The sequence below is a fragment of the Leopardus geoffroyi genome, chromosome X (assembly GCF_018350155.1).
Source record: "Leopardus geoffroyi isolate Oge1 chromosome X, O.geoffroyi_Oge1_pat1.0, whole genome shotgun sequence".
Classification (NCBI taxonomy): domain Eukaryota; kingdom Metazoa; phylum Chordata; class Mammalia; order Carnivora; family Felidae; genus Leopardus; species Leopardus geoffroyi.
Window position 1 is genome coordinate 66,571,148 of NC_059343.1, and position 16,139 is coordinate 66,587,286.

Genomic DNA, 16,139 nt, shown 5'->3' on the forward strand with positions numbered 1-16,139 from the left:
AGGAAAAATTCCAAATTCATTCTACGAGGATAACATTACCCTGATACCAAAACTAGATAAAGACACCACTAAAAAACAGAACTACAGACCAATACCTTCGATTAACATAGATGCAAAAATCCTCAACAAAACAGTAGCAAACTAAATCCAACAATAAATTAAAGGACTCATTCACCATCAAGTGGGATTCATTTCTGGGTTGCAAGGTTAGTTCAACATTCAAAAATCAATGCGATACATGACATCAAGAAGAGAAAGGATAAGAACCATATGATTATTTCGAGAGACACAGAAAAAGCATTTGACAAAGTACAACAGCCATTCATGATAAAAGCCTTCAACACGGTAGATTTAGAGGGAATATACCTCAACATAATAAAGGTCATAAATGAAAAACTTACAGCTAATATCATCCTTTATAAGACAAAACTGAGAGCTTTCCCCCTAAGTTCAGGAACAAGACAAGGATGTCTACTCTTTAGACTTATTCAACATGGTACTTGGGAGTACCAGACATGGCAATCAGACAAGAAAATGAAATAAAATGCATACAAAGTGGTAAGGAAGAAATATAACCCTCACTAGTTGCTGATGACATGATACTGTATAGAGAAAACCTAAAAGACTCCACAAAAAACCTGCTAGAACCGAAACAAATTTAGTAAAGTTACAGGACAAAAAAAAAAAAAAAAGACAATGTACAGGAATCTGCTGCATTTCTATATACTAAAAATGAAACAGCAGAAAGAGAAATTAAGAAAATAATCCCACTTACAATTGCACCAAAAATAAGACACATAGGAATAAACCTCATCAAAGAGGTGAAAATCATGGACTCTGAAAACTACAAAACACTGATGAAAGAAATTGAAGACAACACAAAGAAATGGGAAGACATTCTATACTTATAGAATGCAGGAACAAATATTGTAAAAATGTCCACACTAACCAAAGGAATATAGAGATTTAATGTAATTCCTACAGCATTCTTCACAGAGCTAGAACAATCCTAAAATTTGTGTGAAACCACAAAGACCCTGAATAGTCAAAGTAATCTTGAAGAAAAAAGCAAAGCTGGAGCCATCACAATTAGAGACTTTCAAGTTATATTACAAAGCTCTAGTTATCAAAATAGTATGGTACTGGCATTAAAACAGACACATAGACCAATGGAACAGAACAGAAAATCCAGAAATAATCCTGTAACTATATGGTCAACTAATCTTTAATAAAGTAGGAATGAATATCCAATGGGAACAAGACAGTCTCTTCAACAAATGGTGTTGAGAAAACTGGATATAAACATGCACAAGAATGAAACTGGACCACTTTCTTACACCATACACATACACAAAAATAAATTCAAAATTAATTCAAGTCCTAAATGTGAGACCTGAAACCATGAAAGTCCTAGAAGAGAACACAGGCAGTAACCTCTTTGACACTAGCTGTAGCAACTTCTTACTACTTATATGTCTCCCGAGTCAAGGGAAACAAAAGCAAAATTAAATTATTGGGACTACATCAAAATTAAAAAAAAAACAGTGAAGGAAACAATAAAACTAAAAGGTAATCTACTGAATGGGAGAAAATACTTGCAAATGATATATCTGATAAAGGTTTAGTATCCAAAATATATAAAGAATGTATAAAACTCAACACCCCAAAACAAATAAACCAATTAAAAATGAGCAGAAGAGATAAACAGACATTTCTTCAGGGAAGACATCTAGATGACCAACAGACACATGAAAACATGCTCAACATCACTGATCATCAGGGAAATGCAAAGCAAAACTACAATGAATTATCACCTCATACCTGTCAGAATGTCTAAAATCACTAATACAAGAAACAGATGTTGGTGAAGTTGTAGAAAAAATGGAACCCTCTTCCGCTGTTGGTGGGAATTCAATTTGGTGCAGCCAATGTACCAAACAATATGGCTCCTCAAAAAGTTAACAACAGAACTACCTTATGATATAGCAATCACACTACTGTGTATTTACCCAAAGAATACAAAATACTAACACAAAAGCATACATGCACCCCTATGATTATATCAGCATTATCAACAATCTCTAATATATGGAAGGAGTCCAAGTATCTATCAAATAATGCATGGATAAAGACGATGTGGTATATATTGAATAGAATATTATTCAGCCATAAAAAAGAATGAAACCTTTTCATTCGCAATTACATGAATGGAGCTAGTGAATATTATGCTAAGTGAAATACAGCAATCAGAGAAAGACAAATATATGATTTCACTCATATGCAGAATTTAAGAAACAAATGAGCAAAGGGAAAAAAAAGAGAGAGACAAATCAAGAAACAGACTCTTAATAAAGAACAAACTGTTGGTTACCGTAGGCAAGGTGGGTGGGGAAATGGGTTAAATATGTGTTGGGCAGTAAGGAGTGCACTTATCAGGATGAGTACTGGGTGATGTATGTAATTATTGAATCACTATTTGGTACACCTAGAGTCTATGTTAGGTAACTGGAATTAAAATAACATTTTTTAAAAAAGGACAGGAATGTGTCTGATGTGACTGGGGGTACAACACCCACATGTCTATGTCTTGTTTCATCCATCCTCCATCACACCCTTCAGCAGCACCCCCTCATTCTTCCCAGGTCTCACGTACAGTGCCCCTGAGGGAGGAAATTCAGAGCATGGGAAAGGACTGACCTATACGGGCCCTTGGTGGTCTTTTCGTACACTCACCTTGTTTTATAGAAATAAGTATTACTGGCAAAGTTCTTTGTCTTTGAAAAAAAAGACAAGGGATAACCATTATTGGTGAGGATGTGGAGAAAATGGAAAATTAGTACAGCAATTGTGGAAATAGTTATGGAGGTTCCTCAAAAAATTAAAAATAGAGGGATGCCTGGGCGGCTCAGTTGGTTGGGTGTTTGACTTCATCTCAGGTCACGATCTTGCGGTTCGTGGGTTCAAGCCCTGTGTTGGGCTCTGTGCTGATAGCTCAGAGCCTGGAGCCTGCTTTGGATTCTGTGTCTCCCTCTCTCTCTGCCCCTCTCCTGCTTGCACTCTCAATCGCTCTCAAAAATAAATAAACATTTAAAAAATTAAAAACAGAACTACCATTTGATTCAGTAACCCCACTTCTGGATCCAAAAGACCTAAAATCAGGATCTTGAAGATATATCTGTAGTCCCATATTCACTGTAGCATTATCCACAATAGCCAAGATATGGAAATAATCTATATGCCTTTCTACTGATGAATGTAAAAAATGTGATAGGCACACACACACATACACCCCACAATGGAATATTACTCAGACTTTGAAAAGAAGGAAATTTTGCTATTTGCAACAACATGTTTGAAGCTCAAGGACATTATGCTAAGCAAAATAAGCAAGACAGAGAAAGAAAAATATTACATGTCATATATATATATATAATCTAAAACAGTCATACTTGTAGAACCACAGAGTAGGATAGTGGTTGCTAGGGGCTGCAGGAAGAGGACTTGGGGAGGTACAAAGATCCAATTATTCAGAATGAGTAAGTTTTGGGTATCTAAGGTACAACATGGTGACTATAGTTAATAATACTGTATTGTACACTTGAAATTTGCTAAAAGGAGAGACCTTAATTCTTAACACACACACACAGGGTAACTATGTAGAGGTGATGGATGTATTATGATTAGTTTGATTGTGGTGACCATTTCATAATGTACACACATATCATAACATCATGTTGTACACTTTATAATTATATAGAATTTCTATATGTCAGTGATATCTCAATAAAGTTGCTAGAAATAAATACCTGCTGTTTAAGCCATCCAGTCTGTGGTATTGTATTGTAACAGCCCAAGCTGACTAATATAGTAGGCCAGAGACTAAAGTAATAGCAATAGAAACTGTAGACAAGAGATTTGGGTGGTATTAAAGAGTTGTAGAATTCATAAAACCGAGCAATTGACTGGATATGAGGGATAAAAGAAGAGTCTAAGAACACTAGGATTTTAAGCTGGGTGACTAGGAAGATGGTGGTGGCATTAATTAAAATACTAAATGCAGAAATAGAAGTAAGCCTGAGACAGAAAGATGGATGATAAACACCCAAGGAAATTATTTTAAAAAGCACTTGGAAATGATACTGGTAGAATAAGGAAATGTTAGGGCTAGATATGTGAATTTGGAGAGTCCTCAACATAAGGATGATTGATGTAGCTAATAGATTCCCTTATTTGTAGAAGACCAAAAAAAAAAAAAAAAAACACCAAAAACCAAACAAACAAATCAAGAAACCAGTGGGGAACAGTAAAAAGGAGGTAAGTAGGGCCAAAGAAACAGAAAATATAGAAATACAGGAAAAACAGAGATGTAAGATAATCAGTACAGAAGCCTGGCAGTAGAGTTACTAAAAGAGGTATTCAAAAGTATGCAATAAGAGACAAAATCAAGGAGACAGGGACTAAGAAAAGAACACTGGTTGGTTTCTAAAGAGAACTAGTAATTCTGGAGAGGACAACTTTGGGACAGTAGTGGGGTCAGAAGCCAAACTATAAAGGATAAAGGAATTTTTAGATGGAAAGAAAATAGAAGCAAGAAGTATATGCTATTCTTTCTAATAGCTTGTGAAGGGGAGGGGAAAAAAAAGAAAGTGGCATGAGTAGGCAATATGCAGCAGGAACAGAGAAGAGAATAAAGATACAAATTGGGAAAAATAAAGGCACTAATTATTTTAAAGTAATCACATGTTTTAATGTTTTTCACATAACCAATATAAAATACATCTTTAGAAAGTCTATTTTTGAGTTATTTGGTATTTCAACAACAATGGCTATCCTACTTAATCTTTTTTAAAATTTATATAAAATAAAAATATATTTCATATATTAAACTATATTAGTAACAAAAGGGAAAAAAATCCAAAATCATCTTTAGATAAGTTTCCTACTTTTAAGGGCTATCTCAATTTTTAAAACGCATTTGCTTTGAAATATCTCATTTAGTTTTTCCTACCTACTCATTTCATATTTTATTTTAAAAGACTAAAATATGTTTTGGAATAATTATTGGAAATCTGCTAATGGCCTATTCCTGGTTGTGGATATGAAACCCACAAATTTATTTGACAATATTAAAATCATCATTAACTATAAGGACATGCTAATTTTTACCACCTAAATACATCAGTTTTTAAATGCTTCATCTGCCATCACAAGAAAATAAAGAATAAACGCCCTGTCCATATGTCTTTCATACCTTGTTTAACTGGTAAAACTCTATTCCGAAATGATTTGGCCTTCCCTGGGTCATGGCTATTTCCACTTCGGCTATAACCACTGAAGCTCGATGAAGAAAACGGCCCATCCAGTTCATCATCAAGTAAATATAATGAAAGGCCTTCAGCAGCATCTGAAACTTATATTTAAAAAGATTTTAATATTAATATAAGTATCATGTTCTTAGGAAAATTAAACAGGCTGTTTTTAAAACTGTCTCACTGTTATTCTACTCCAACATCAAAAATGCAAGTTGCTTAAAAAGGGAAATATGAATATTTTGAGAACAAAATGTTTCATCACATTATTAAGTTTTCAAGCATAGAATATCCAAAAATTTTGTCCAAGAAGACTACCTCCTGCAGATAATAAATCCTCAATTTGCAAATATGTTGTAGATGACTGCTCTGAAATATTATAGCTTTAAAAATTATAGTTACAGAATTTTATTTTATCTTTATTTATTTATTTATTTTAATGTTTATTTATTTTTGAGAGAAAGGGTAGACAGAGCGTGAGCAGGGGAGAGGCAGAAAGAGAGGGAAACACAGAATCCGAACCAGGCTCCAGGTTCTGAGCTGCCAGCACAGAGCCTGACGCGGGGCTTGAACCCACAAACTGCGAGATAATGACCTGAGCCGAGGTCGGACACTTAACCCTGAGCCACCCAGGTGCCCCCAGAATTTTTTTATTATAAGTTTCTTTTTTAAATTTATGTATTTTGAGAGAGAGAGAGAGAGAGAGACAGAGAGACAGAGAGAGACAGAGAGAGAGAGAGAGAGAGAGAGAGGAAGGGGCAGAGAGAGAGAATCCAATTAGGCTTCGTGCTGTCAGCGTAGAGCCCTGTGACTCATGAACCATGGATCATGACCCAAGCTGAAATCAAGAGTTGGATGCTTAACCAACTGAATCATCCAGACACCCCTACAGAATTTTAAAACTAAGAGATCTTAAAATTCATTCAGTCTTAACACTTTCATTTTCAAAATGAAGAAACTGAATCCTAATGGCCTAATATCTTACCCAGGGCCACACAGATAAAGAGAATAAATGGGAATAAAACATAGCTTTTCTACATCCAAATCTATTGCTTTTTGCACTATAAACCATGCTGCCTCTTCTAAGTTCTTAATATCAGTATTAAACTAAATACAGAACACCAAAAACAATAGACATATTTACCAGGAGATGAGAAAGGAGAGCTAGTCCTGACATAAGACACTGAGGTATTCTGGTCATTTTTAGGCTGCAACTTCATTTGTTTCTGTTTTCCTTTTGGACTACAATTAAAAATACAGAACAATTAACACTTTTTTTTCTATTAGCAATAAAGATAGACAGTATGATACAAAATGCTTAAGCTGACCAAAGAAATGCCTATAATTAAAGTGAAATGCTTCAAATTAATAATATGACAAAGTTAAATTTCAATCATTAAAATAAAAAAATCAGTTTTTGGCATAATAAAACCAACTCCAACTTTACACATGTGAAAGAGTTTGTAAAAAAATCGTTTGGGTCTTTGGATCTTCTCAATCTATTCGATAAACTTTAAGAGATGAGGTAATACATACAAATGCCTTGAAAACATAAAATGCTACAATAGTGTAATATACCTAGGAGCTCTGCTACTAGACAACGAACTGCTGCTGCTTCTTGGACGTTTTCTGTACCGTGGCCTCCTCCTCTTCTGACTCTGGATTCCTGACTTATATTCAGAGATGATATTTTTAATATGACTTTCAAATAAGGCAGATAATCGCAGTGTCATGCTATAGATCTGAAAGGTAGAAACCAACTACTTTAATGATAAAAAAAAAAAAAAAGTATAAACATGCCTGGGCCAATATCAGCATTATCCTTTCAGACAAAATCTATGTGCTATTTCATATACTTGAAAAACTCTTCCTAAAGAATTAAAATACCATTTTCATCTAAAAATTAACAAGATTTTTAAAAGATCAATCCAATGTTAAGGGTAGAAAAAAGATTCTCATACACTGCCAGTGAGTATTTTAATTGGAACATTTTAAAACAGCAATTTGCATTATGTACTCAAAATCTTAAAAATATACCTATCCTTTCACTAATAATTTTGCTTCTGGGAATTTATCCTAAGTATATACCAGCGAATGGCACGCACAAAATAACTATGTTCAAGGATGTTAAAAATGAAAGCCACAGCATTATTCATATAAAGTTAAAAAGTAGAAACCACCTAAATCTCTAGCACCATGACATTGGTTAAATAACATAAAACAACCATATAGTAGAAAAGTACAGGAGACATTAAAATGCCTGTTTTCAAAGAGTCATAATGACATGGGAAAATGTTCATAATACATAAGCTGAAAAAAGCCTTCAAAATATAAAACTTACAGTTTTAAAGAGTATACAAACATATGTAAGTATAAAGAGTTTATAAACATCTGTGAGTATATATGTAGGAAATAAACCAAATGTGAAAAAATTATGCCTACAGAAATTACTGAAAATTCATTTTATATGAGGTGAAAGTGGGTAAATATATATCTAGTGCAAAACTGATTTAAAATTTAATCCGATCCCAGTGATTAAAAAAAAAATTATTACTACTTTTTTGTTCTTAATATATTTAAGTTCTGACAAAACATAGGGAAGGTATTAAATGTGAGTATGAATAAACAGTTATCACTTCCCAACATGGTTCATTATTTGTTATAATAAAGGAAACATAAATACCCAGAGCTAATCCAAATATTTCATATAAATGTTGTCAACCACTTTTATTTATCAAATTATTATTGGACATATTAAAGGGTACTTAAATTACTATCTCTCTTTTCTTTGACCTCTCTCTGAAAGACATAAGTATTACTAAAGAGTAACGAAGAGGCAGGTAGGAGAAAAGAAGTGCTTAATGTCAAAAGGACTATGCTAAGTGTATCTTTATTTAGCACACCTAATAAACTTGTTTCAGAGAGGATACAGAGAATCAAACTTCATTAACTATGTCAGAATTATAATATATACTTCTTCAGCAATTTTAAAACTAGTGAAAGAAAACTACCTGATACATATATAATTTAGTAAATGCTTAGATAATTCATCCATCTAATATTGTTTTTCATACCCTTGACTTTTTATTAGAGGTATAAGCTTTGGAGTTGCTGAATATTTGGCGAACGTCCTTATAAAATTCCAGAGGACTACCATAATTTCCTGCTTCCAAAGTTTCTTTCACAGTGCTGAAGTCCATAGGAGTGTCTATAACATCTGAATTATCCTACAAAGAAGAATGTGTTATTAAATACACAGTATGGGTAACAATACTACATAATACAATGGTACTGAGATTTGCATCACCAATCAACCATGAAATAAACACACTACTTTTCAATCTGTCAACTATCTACCCCAACCAAAACCATTCATTTAAACAGTTTTTTTGATACAACCAAAACCAATCATTTAAACAGAGTTTTTTTGATAGCTCAGGAAAGCAGCAGGGGTGTTTGGGAGGGTCTCAGCCTTCACCCTTACACTGATAACCATATGATTCTCTCAAGAGACAGAAGAGAAAATGCACAGCCTCTGGCTTTACCCCTATGGAGTACATAATATGTAATTCCATTTCTTGATTAAAGGCTGAAGCAATCTTCAATTCCCTGGCAAAGTGCTCAATGAAGGTAGAAGATGGGATTATTCACATATAATTAAATAGTTCCATGTCACAAATTAGCTACATATTTCCAAGATATTCCCAGCTATGAGGGCAATCTACCTAAAATGTCATTAGTTGAAGGTCAAAGTAAAACTGGCCATGTCTGTGCCTACCTCCTATCTTTCTGCTTTTTAATGAATGTGACAGTTGTGCTTTATTGAAGGTCTGCAGTCTCATAAATTCAGAATTAGTTTGATTTTGATTAGGGGAGGGAGAAGACTCTATTTTAAATCTGTCCAGCCTAGTTAAGATACGCCGAGGGTTATCATATGGAATGACATCTAAAACTTGGGGCGCCTGGGTGGCTCAGTCGGTTAAGCATCCGACTTCAGCTCAGGTCATGATCTCATGGTTTGTGGGTTCGAGCCCCACGTCGGGCTCTGTGCAGATGGCTCGGCGCCTGGAGCCTGCTTCGGATTCTGTGTCTCCCTCTCTCTGCCCCTTCCCCAGGTGGCTCTCTCTCTCTCTCTCTCAGTAATAAATAAACATTAAAAAAAGTCTTTAAAAAAAATAAAATAAAACTTATGTATAACACAACCATCAATAAAAAACGTATTGGAATGAAAACCATAGTCAGTATTAGATCCCTTATCCTATTTAGAATTATTAAGTAAAACCACATTTCTTTCAAAGAAGAAGCCAAAGAATCAGAAGAATGGGCAGAGGAAAAGTATTATAAAAAAAGAGAAAATATTTTTCCAAGTGTAAGAAACCATGATTGCTCTTTATCTTAATTTTTTTTGCTTAAATTCTAACAACTAGAAGTATATTCCAACATAGCACAGCTTATGAAACAAATATCTTCATAGAGGAAAAATGTTAGAACTTGTTAATGTCACCAAAACTCAAAAGACTAAGTTTGATGAATGAAGTCTCAATGGGTACAATCAGCTGCAATACAGATATAATTATATTGTGTAAGTGATGTTTTCTACTCTGCTACAGTAACTCTAGATCTATAAAAACAAATAAACATGTATGCAGATGCCACAAAGAACGCACCTAACAACACATGTTGATTTTAAAAACAAAATATAAGCAACCAAAAAAAATCAAAGATAAAAGACAGTGAGAACTGGAAAACAGCTTTACACATTATAAAAGTTTCATTTACAGTATGGAAATTTTAAAAAGTAAAACAGTGCAAAAACAACTACTATATGTCTTTTGAGAGACAACTAGGTCTACCTCAGAAAGAGATGGCTCTTGTTGTCTTTCTGGAACAACTGATTCTGAGGATTCTCCGTCTTGCTCCTGATGGCCCTATTAGGGTATAAAGAGGATATATTGTATTTCCAGACTACCACAACAAAATACTTGCACAACCAATACTTGCAATGCAATTATAATTTAAATCTCAAAGATCCATAGGAATTCGTTTTTTCTTGACTGTACTTCAAGATGAAGGAATTCTACATTCATCCTTTCCTCTACTATGAGAAACACAAGATTAATTTATTCTACCCAAACTTCCTACAAACAAACAAGCTTTGTTGAATATAATTTTGTTTATTATTTGAATATTTTTCTCAACTAAAACATGTCTATGCAGAAAATATTTGTTTAACTTCAAATACCTTTTCTCTGAATACATTAAAATAGATTTCCTATCTATGGTAAAAGGTTATTCAAAACATAAACAGATACACTCCTTTAAAAAAAGGAATCCTATAATTTCTTATGTTTTTATCTTTGATGAAAAGTAACATGGTATATATTGCTTATTCTAAGTGATAATATTGGATAACAAATTTGCTATAATTGAAACAGGGCTGACATATGTTGCCAAGGGTCTCCAATGAATAGAAATGTAGTAGAAGTTAGTGAAATTTATTAAACAAATATCCAAACAATAAGAATCGCAAAGATATTTACATTCAAATTTGGTTTAAACGCAAATTTACACACAAAGTACATGACAGGAATTTTAAAGTCATGATTAATCCCACTACCCACTTTCACAATTTAAAGATATACAAAAAGGAAGAAAGAGGAAGGAAGGGGAAAGGGGGTGGAGGTAGGGAGGAAGAAGAGAAGAAAGAAAGGAAAAAAGGGGAAAAGTGGCTTGTAACTAGATTTTAGCATGTATATTTATGGGAAATTACATATTGGCAATTATTTAAACAAGTGTATGTTTACTGGGTAAGAAAGATGATCAGCTGGCTGTCGAAATGGCTCTGAGTCTTCACGTTCATAAATGAGGCTCAACAGTTCTTTGCATTGTTTTCTCCAAGCATCAGGATTACACTTCAAAGACTGTCTTCTGCCTCGGCATTTGACCTGTAGATTTATATAGAATTATATCTAAAAGCTCTTTTCTTAATTCTTCATTGATTTTCTCCTGTTTTCCTAATGTTAATATATCTATATAACATAGAGCAGCTGCTATTTAAGTTTCTTAGTTTAGATTAGACATCATTCTCCCTGACAAAAATATAAACAATAAAAACTAGACAGTATATTCACAGAATGGCAAGAATTCTAGTATTCTGAATTTTCATGTTAAGAAAATTTGAACTACAAATAAAACCAAGTGGAACATTTTTTTCCTTTACCAGGTTAATAATCTTAATGCCTTAATATTTGTTGGTAATTAAGTATACTTGACAATGGCATCATAATTTTCTTAAAATTGAAACATATATATAATACATTTTATGTATATATTTATATATTAGGTATTTATTAGTTATATGTATATATAGCTATTTATCTAATATCTATCTATCTATCTATCTATCTATCTATCTATATCCTTTGTTGTCATGATACATTCTAGCCCTTACTATTTGATGCTTTTCATAAGATTTCCTTCAGTATCTCAAAGTAAATTTTCCTTATATCAAAGAAGTATTTGTCTAACTGCCATGGAGGGGAAGTGTACAGAACAGAGTTAACAGATATGAAGCTGCTATCTTTACCAGGGCTTGCTTATAAGGTTGGACTTCTGTTGGCATTCTGGGTACTTGGTACTTGAACCATTTCCTGTTTGTACAAACATTGTGATTTGTAATGAACACCTGCTTCCCTGTACTTTTCCTGTGTTTTCCTGCTTTCTGGGAGTCTGGAATCTTGGCATGTGCTAGTCAGTGTCTACATAACCAGTTCCCAATAAATTCCTTGGAGTCTGAGTCTCTAATCACATATATTTTGCTACATTTTCACTGCAGGGGGGAAGAGTGTGTTCTGTATGGCTCCTCAAAGAAGGGAGAGAGCATTAAAAAACCCTGCACACGGATTCCTCCAGACCCTGCCTATGTATATTTCACTGTGATCCAGCTGCATGTCCTTATTGTGCCACTGCAATTAGCAATGAATCACAAGTATATATACTGAGTTTTGTGAGTTTTTATAGCAATTCTCCAAATAGGTGGAGTTGGGTCTTAGGGATCCCTGACACAGGAAGCCTGAAAATTTTTCTTCTCAGCAGTTTACTTATTCACTCACCATTCTTCCAGATGAAGTACCAGGACCATCTGAATCTAAATCAACCATTTCTGCATCCTAAAATTAAAAGGAAAGAGTGGGAAAAGATATTAAGTTATATTCAAGGTCTTAAAAATGTGATAAACATTTACAAAGAAATGGCAAATACAATCACAATTAACGTCCTCACTGGAGCAGGCAACAAGCAGAGCAAAGTTTGAAGTGACAATTACTCCAAACTTTGCCTACATGCTAGATACAAGCTGGAAAATATATTCAGAGAGTAAATAAGGTTTCTCTTTAAATCAGAATAGGAAATGAAAAAAAAAGTACAATGACTGGTATCTAAAGTTGTACCTAATGTTAGTACTAAAAAAAAAGTTATTCTATATGACAAGCTATTTAATACATTATAATCATGAATTACTCATGATTAATCTATTACTATTTCAAAAATACATCTATTTTCTATAGCAAAAATATGAATGTGTAGTAAAACCTAAAGATTCAGTCAAGTATCCCTCTGAGGGACAGTTATTTAATACAAGGAGGTAAGGTCCACACACCATTATTCACCTGGTGGTGGTGAAGCACATAGGTAATCCCTAGGAGAAAATAAAAGCAGCTCATGAGCTATTGGAACTCCTTTCCAATAAAATAAAGTTGCATTGCATTTTACTGTAATTTTCTATTTTAACCCAAGGAATGCTACATTGAGCAGGACACCACCAATTCGTAATAAAAAACTCTCAAGGAAATAGGTGTAGAGGGAACATACCTCAACATAATAACTCCCACAACTAACATCATGATCAATAGTGAAAAACTAAAAGCTTTTTTTTCTCAGATCAGGAACAAGATAAGAATACCCACTCTAGCCACTACTATTTGATATAGTATTAGAAGTCCTTGCCACAGCGATTAGGTAAGAAAAACAAAATACATCCAAATCATAAAAAGAAGTAAAACTGTGTCTATTAGCAGATGATATATTACATACATAAAACCTTAAAGAGTCCACTGAAAAACTGTTAGAACTAATAAATGAATTCATTATAGTTGCAAGATACTAAATCAATATACAAATATAAGTTGCATTTCTATAAACTAACAAAGGATTATCAGAAAGCCAAATTAAGAAAACAATCTCATTTATAATTGCATCAAAAGGAATAAAATACCAAGGTATAAATTTAACCAAGGAGATAAATTATCTGTACACTAAAACAATAAGACATAGGTGAAAGAAACTGAAGACACAAATAAATACAGATACTCTGTGGTAATGAATTGGAAGAATGAATATTAAAATGTCCATAAGACTCAAAGCAATGTACAGATTACATGCAATCCCTATCAAAATTCCAACAGCATTTTTCACAGAAATAGGAAAAACAATCCTAAAATTTGTATGAAACCACAAAAAAGGCTCCTAATAGACCAACACAATCTTGAGAAAGAAAGACAAAGCTGGAGGCCTCAAACTTTTGGATTTCAAGATATATTACAAAGCTCTGGAAACACAAACAGTATGGTATTGGTATAAAAATATATGTATAAGAGAGCAGATAAAACAGAATGGAGAGCCTAGAAATAAACCGCTATGTATGGTCAATTAATTTTAAAAAAAGGAGCCAAGAATATACAATTGGGAAAGGACAGTCTTTTCAATAAATGGTGCTGGGAAAACTGGATATTCACATGCAAAATAATGAAACTTGATCCATATCTTATGTCATATATAAAATTAAACTCAAGATCAGGAATTAAGATGGTGGAGTACTAGTGGGACACTATGTTTGCCTTGTCTTTTGAACACAGCTAGATAAACATCAAATCATTCTGAACAACCAAGAAATCAAAGTGAGGACTGAGAGAACAAACTGCACATCTAGGGGGGGAAAAATGGCCACACTGTGGAAGGTAGGAGCTGCAGAGAGTTGATTTGGGGAGAAAAGGATTGCAGGTGCTGTGGAAGGAAGGGAGCCCTGATCAACGTTTATTTATTTTTTTTTGGGGGTGACAGAGAGAGACAGAGCATGAATGGGGGAGGGGCAGAGAGAGAGGGAGACACAGAATTGGAAACAGGCTCCAGGCTCTGAGCCATCAGCCCAGAGCCTGACGCGGGGCTTGAACTCACGGACCGCAAGATTGTGACCTGGCTGAAGTCGGACGCTTAACCAACTGCGCCACCCAGGCGCCCCTAGGGAGCCCTGATCATAGAAAGAAGACAGAGAGAGAGAGAGAGAGAGAGAGAGAGAGAATGAGAGGGAGAGAGAGAGAAAGCAACATGCAGGGGATTGTACAAGAAAAACTCTTCACCAAAATCACTGACTGGGAAAACGGGAGGGACTGATTATCACAAGTAAGCAGCAGGGTTCAAAGTCTGAAGTTTAAGAAGTTGAAACCATCACTGGGGTCATGCCTGGGGGGCTTAGGGGTGTCCTATGATGAAGGAGGCTAGAGGCAGAAGGGCGGACAGTGTGATCTGAGGATATACTGGGTTGCATCAGGAGAAATTGCTCCCCTTCTTGGAGGTGGCACTGACTCTCTGGACAAGAGACAGCAGAATGCATTGAGCAACCCTGTTAATTAACATAGCAGCAGAGGCACCTGCTAAAGCTGCTAACCTATCAGCTGCACTTCACCTTAAATTCAGAGCCCTTGCACGGTCATGCAACTGCTTTTCTGGGATAAACTGGCACCAGACACAATACGGCAAGATCCTCACCCAGCGGATCAGCGCAGGTCCATGCTGTGCTGGGTCCCTAAAATTTGTGGAGTTTTGAAACACAGTATGCCTGAGATAAAAACTGCTGCTGGGTGGGCAGATGGCTCGGACACAGATAGGGTGAAGGCAGGATTCTGATGGAAGCCTGGGACACAAGAGGGATTGTTTGCTCTTCTGTGAAGGCTTCCTGAACAGCAGTGGGCATGAACTCCCCTCTCTGGGGACTACTGAGCTGGCTGACGCCAATTTTCCCCTGTTCATCAGCATGGACAGACTTCAGTGAGCATCACAGCACTCCTCAGGGGCGGATGGAACTGCTTACACCAAGTTCTACCCCACTGTGCCCTGCAGGTGCATCATTACCAGAGCAAGGTGGCCTGAGAACCAGTGCCACTAGGCCCCTCTCCCAGAAGATGAGCACAAACTCACTGCATTTACCAAGTCTACTGATCAGAGAGTGCTGCAAACCTTCAGCTTTAGTGGAAATAGGATCAGGCTTATTTAAACAAGAAGACCAAGGCAGACCTAGTTAAAAATGCTACATAGTTGACGAGGTCCAAACACTCCACACTGCAGGAAAGGAGAAACTCTGCAGAGAACTGACCTGAAGGAAAGAGCAGCCAAAGCACAACAGCAGAGTGCACACTCTGAAAAACTTCCTGAAGCACCAGGCCCTGGAGAGTATATGTACTCTTCTTAATAAAGCCATTACTCTCAGGATCAGGAAATATAACAGGCTTTCCTAACACACATAAAAAAAAAAAAAAAAAAACAGCGACCCACAAAATAACAAGACAGAGGAATTCACACCAAAAGAAAGAACAAGAAGAGGTCATGGCCAGGGATTTAGTCAAAACAGATAAAAGTTAATATGCCTGAACAAGAATTTAAAATAATAACCATAAAGATACTAGCTGAACTTAACGGAAGCATAGAATACAGCAGATAATCCATTACTGCAGAAATAAGAGAACTAAAAGCTAGTCACGCTGAAATAAAAAAGGTATA

The 16,139-nt window shown here is 35.1% G+C and overlaps 1 protein-coding gene across 4 annotated transcripts in view; it reads right to left on the reverse strand.

The window, feature by feature from the left end:
* The window catches only part of BRWD3 (bromodomain and WD repeat domain containing 3), a 235,406-nt gene that overhangs the window by 25,537 nt on the left and 193,730 nt on the right, over window positions 1–16,139 (reverse strand). For 2 of the 4 annotated variants that reach the window (XM_045472780.1, XM_045472784.1), the window contains 7 exons: window positions 12,422–12,478; window positions 11,114–11,254; window positions 10,163–10,237; window positions 8,384–8,536; window positions 6,888–7,051; window positions 6,454–6,551; window positions 5,252–5,410 (listed from right to left, as the gene is read on the reverse strand). In XM_045472780.1, coding sequence (XP_045328736.1) covers window positions 5,252–5,410; window positions 6,454–6,551; window positions 6,888–7,051; window positions 8,384–8,536; window positions 10,163–10,237; window positions 11,114–11,254; window positions 12,422–12,478 — 847 coding nt within the window. The remainder of the gene's footprint in view (window positions 1–5,251; window positions 5,411–6,453; window positions 6,552–6,887; window positions 7,052–8,383; window positions 8,537–10,162; window positions 10,238–11,113; window positions 11,255–12,421; window positions 12,479–16,139) is intronic. The other 2 variants (XM_045472781.1, XM_045472782.1) reach the window with 2 other exon arrangements.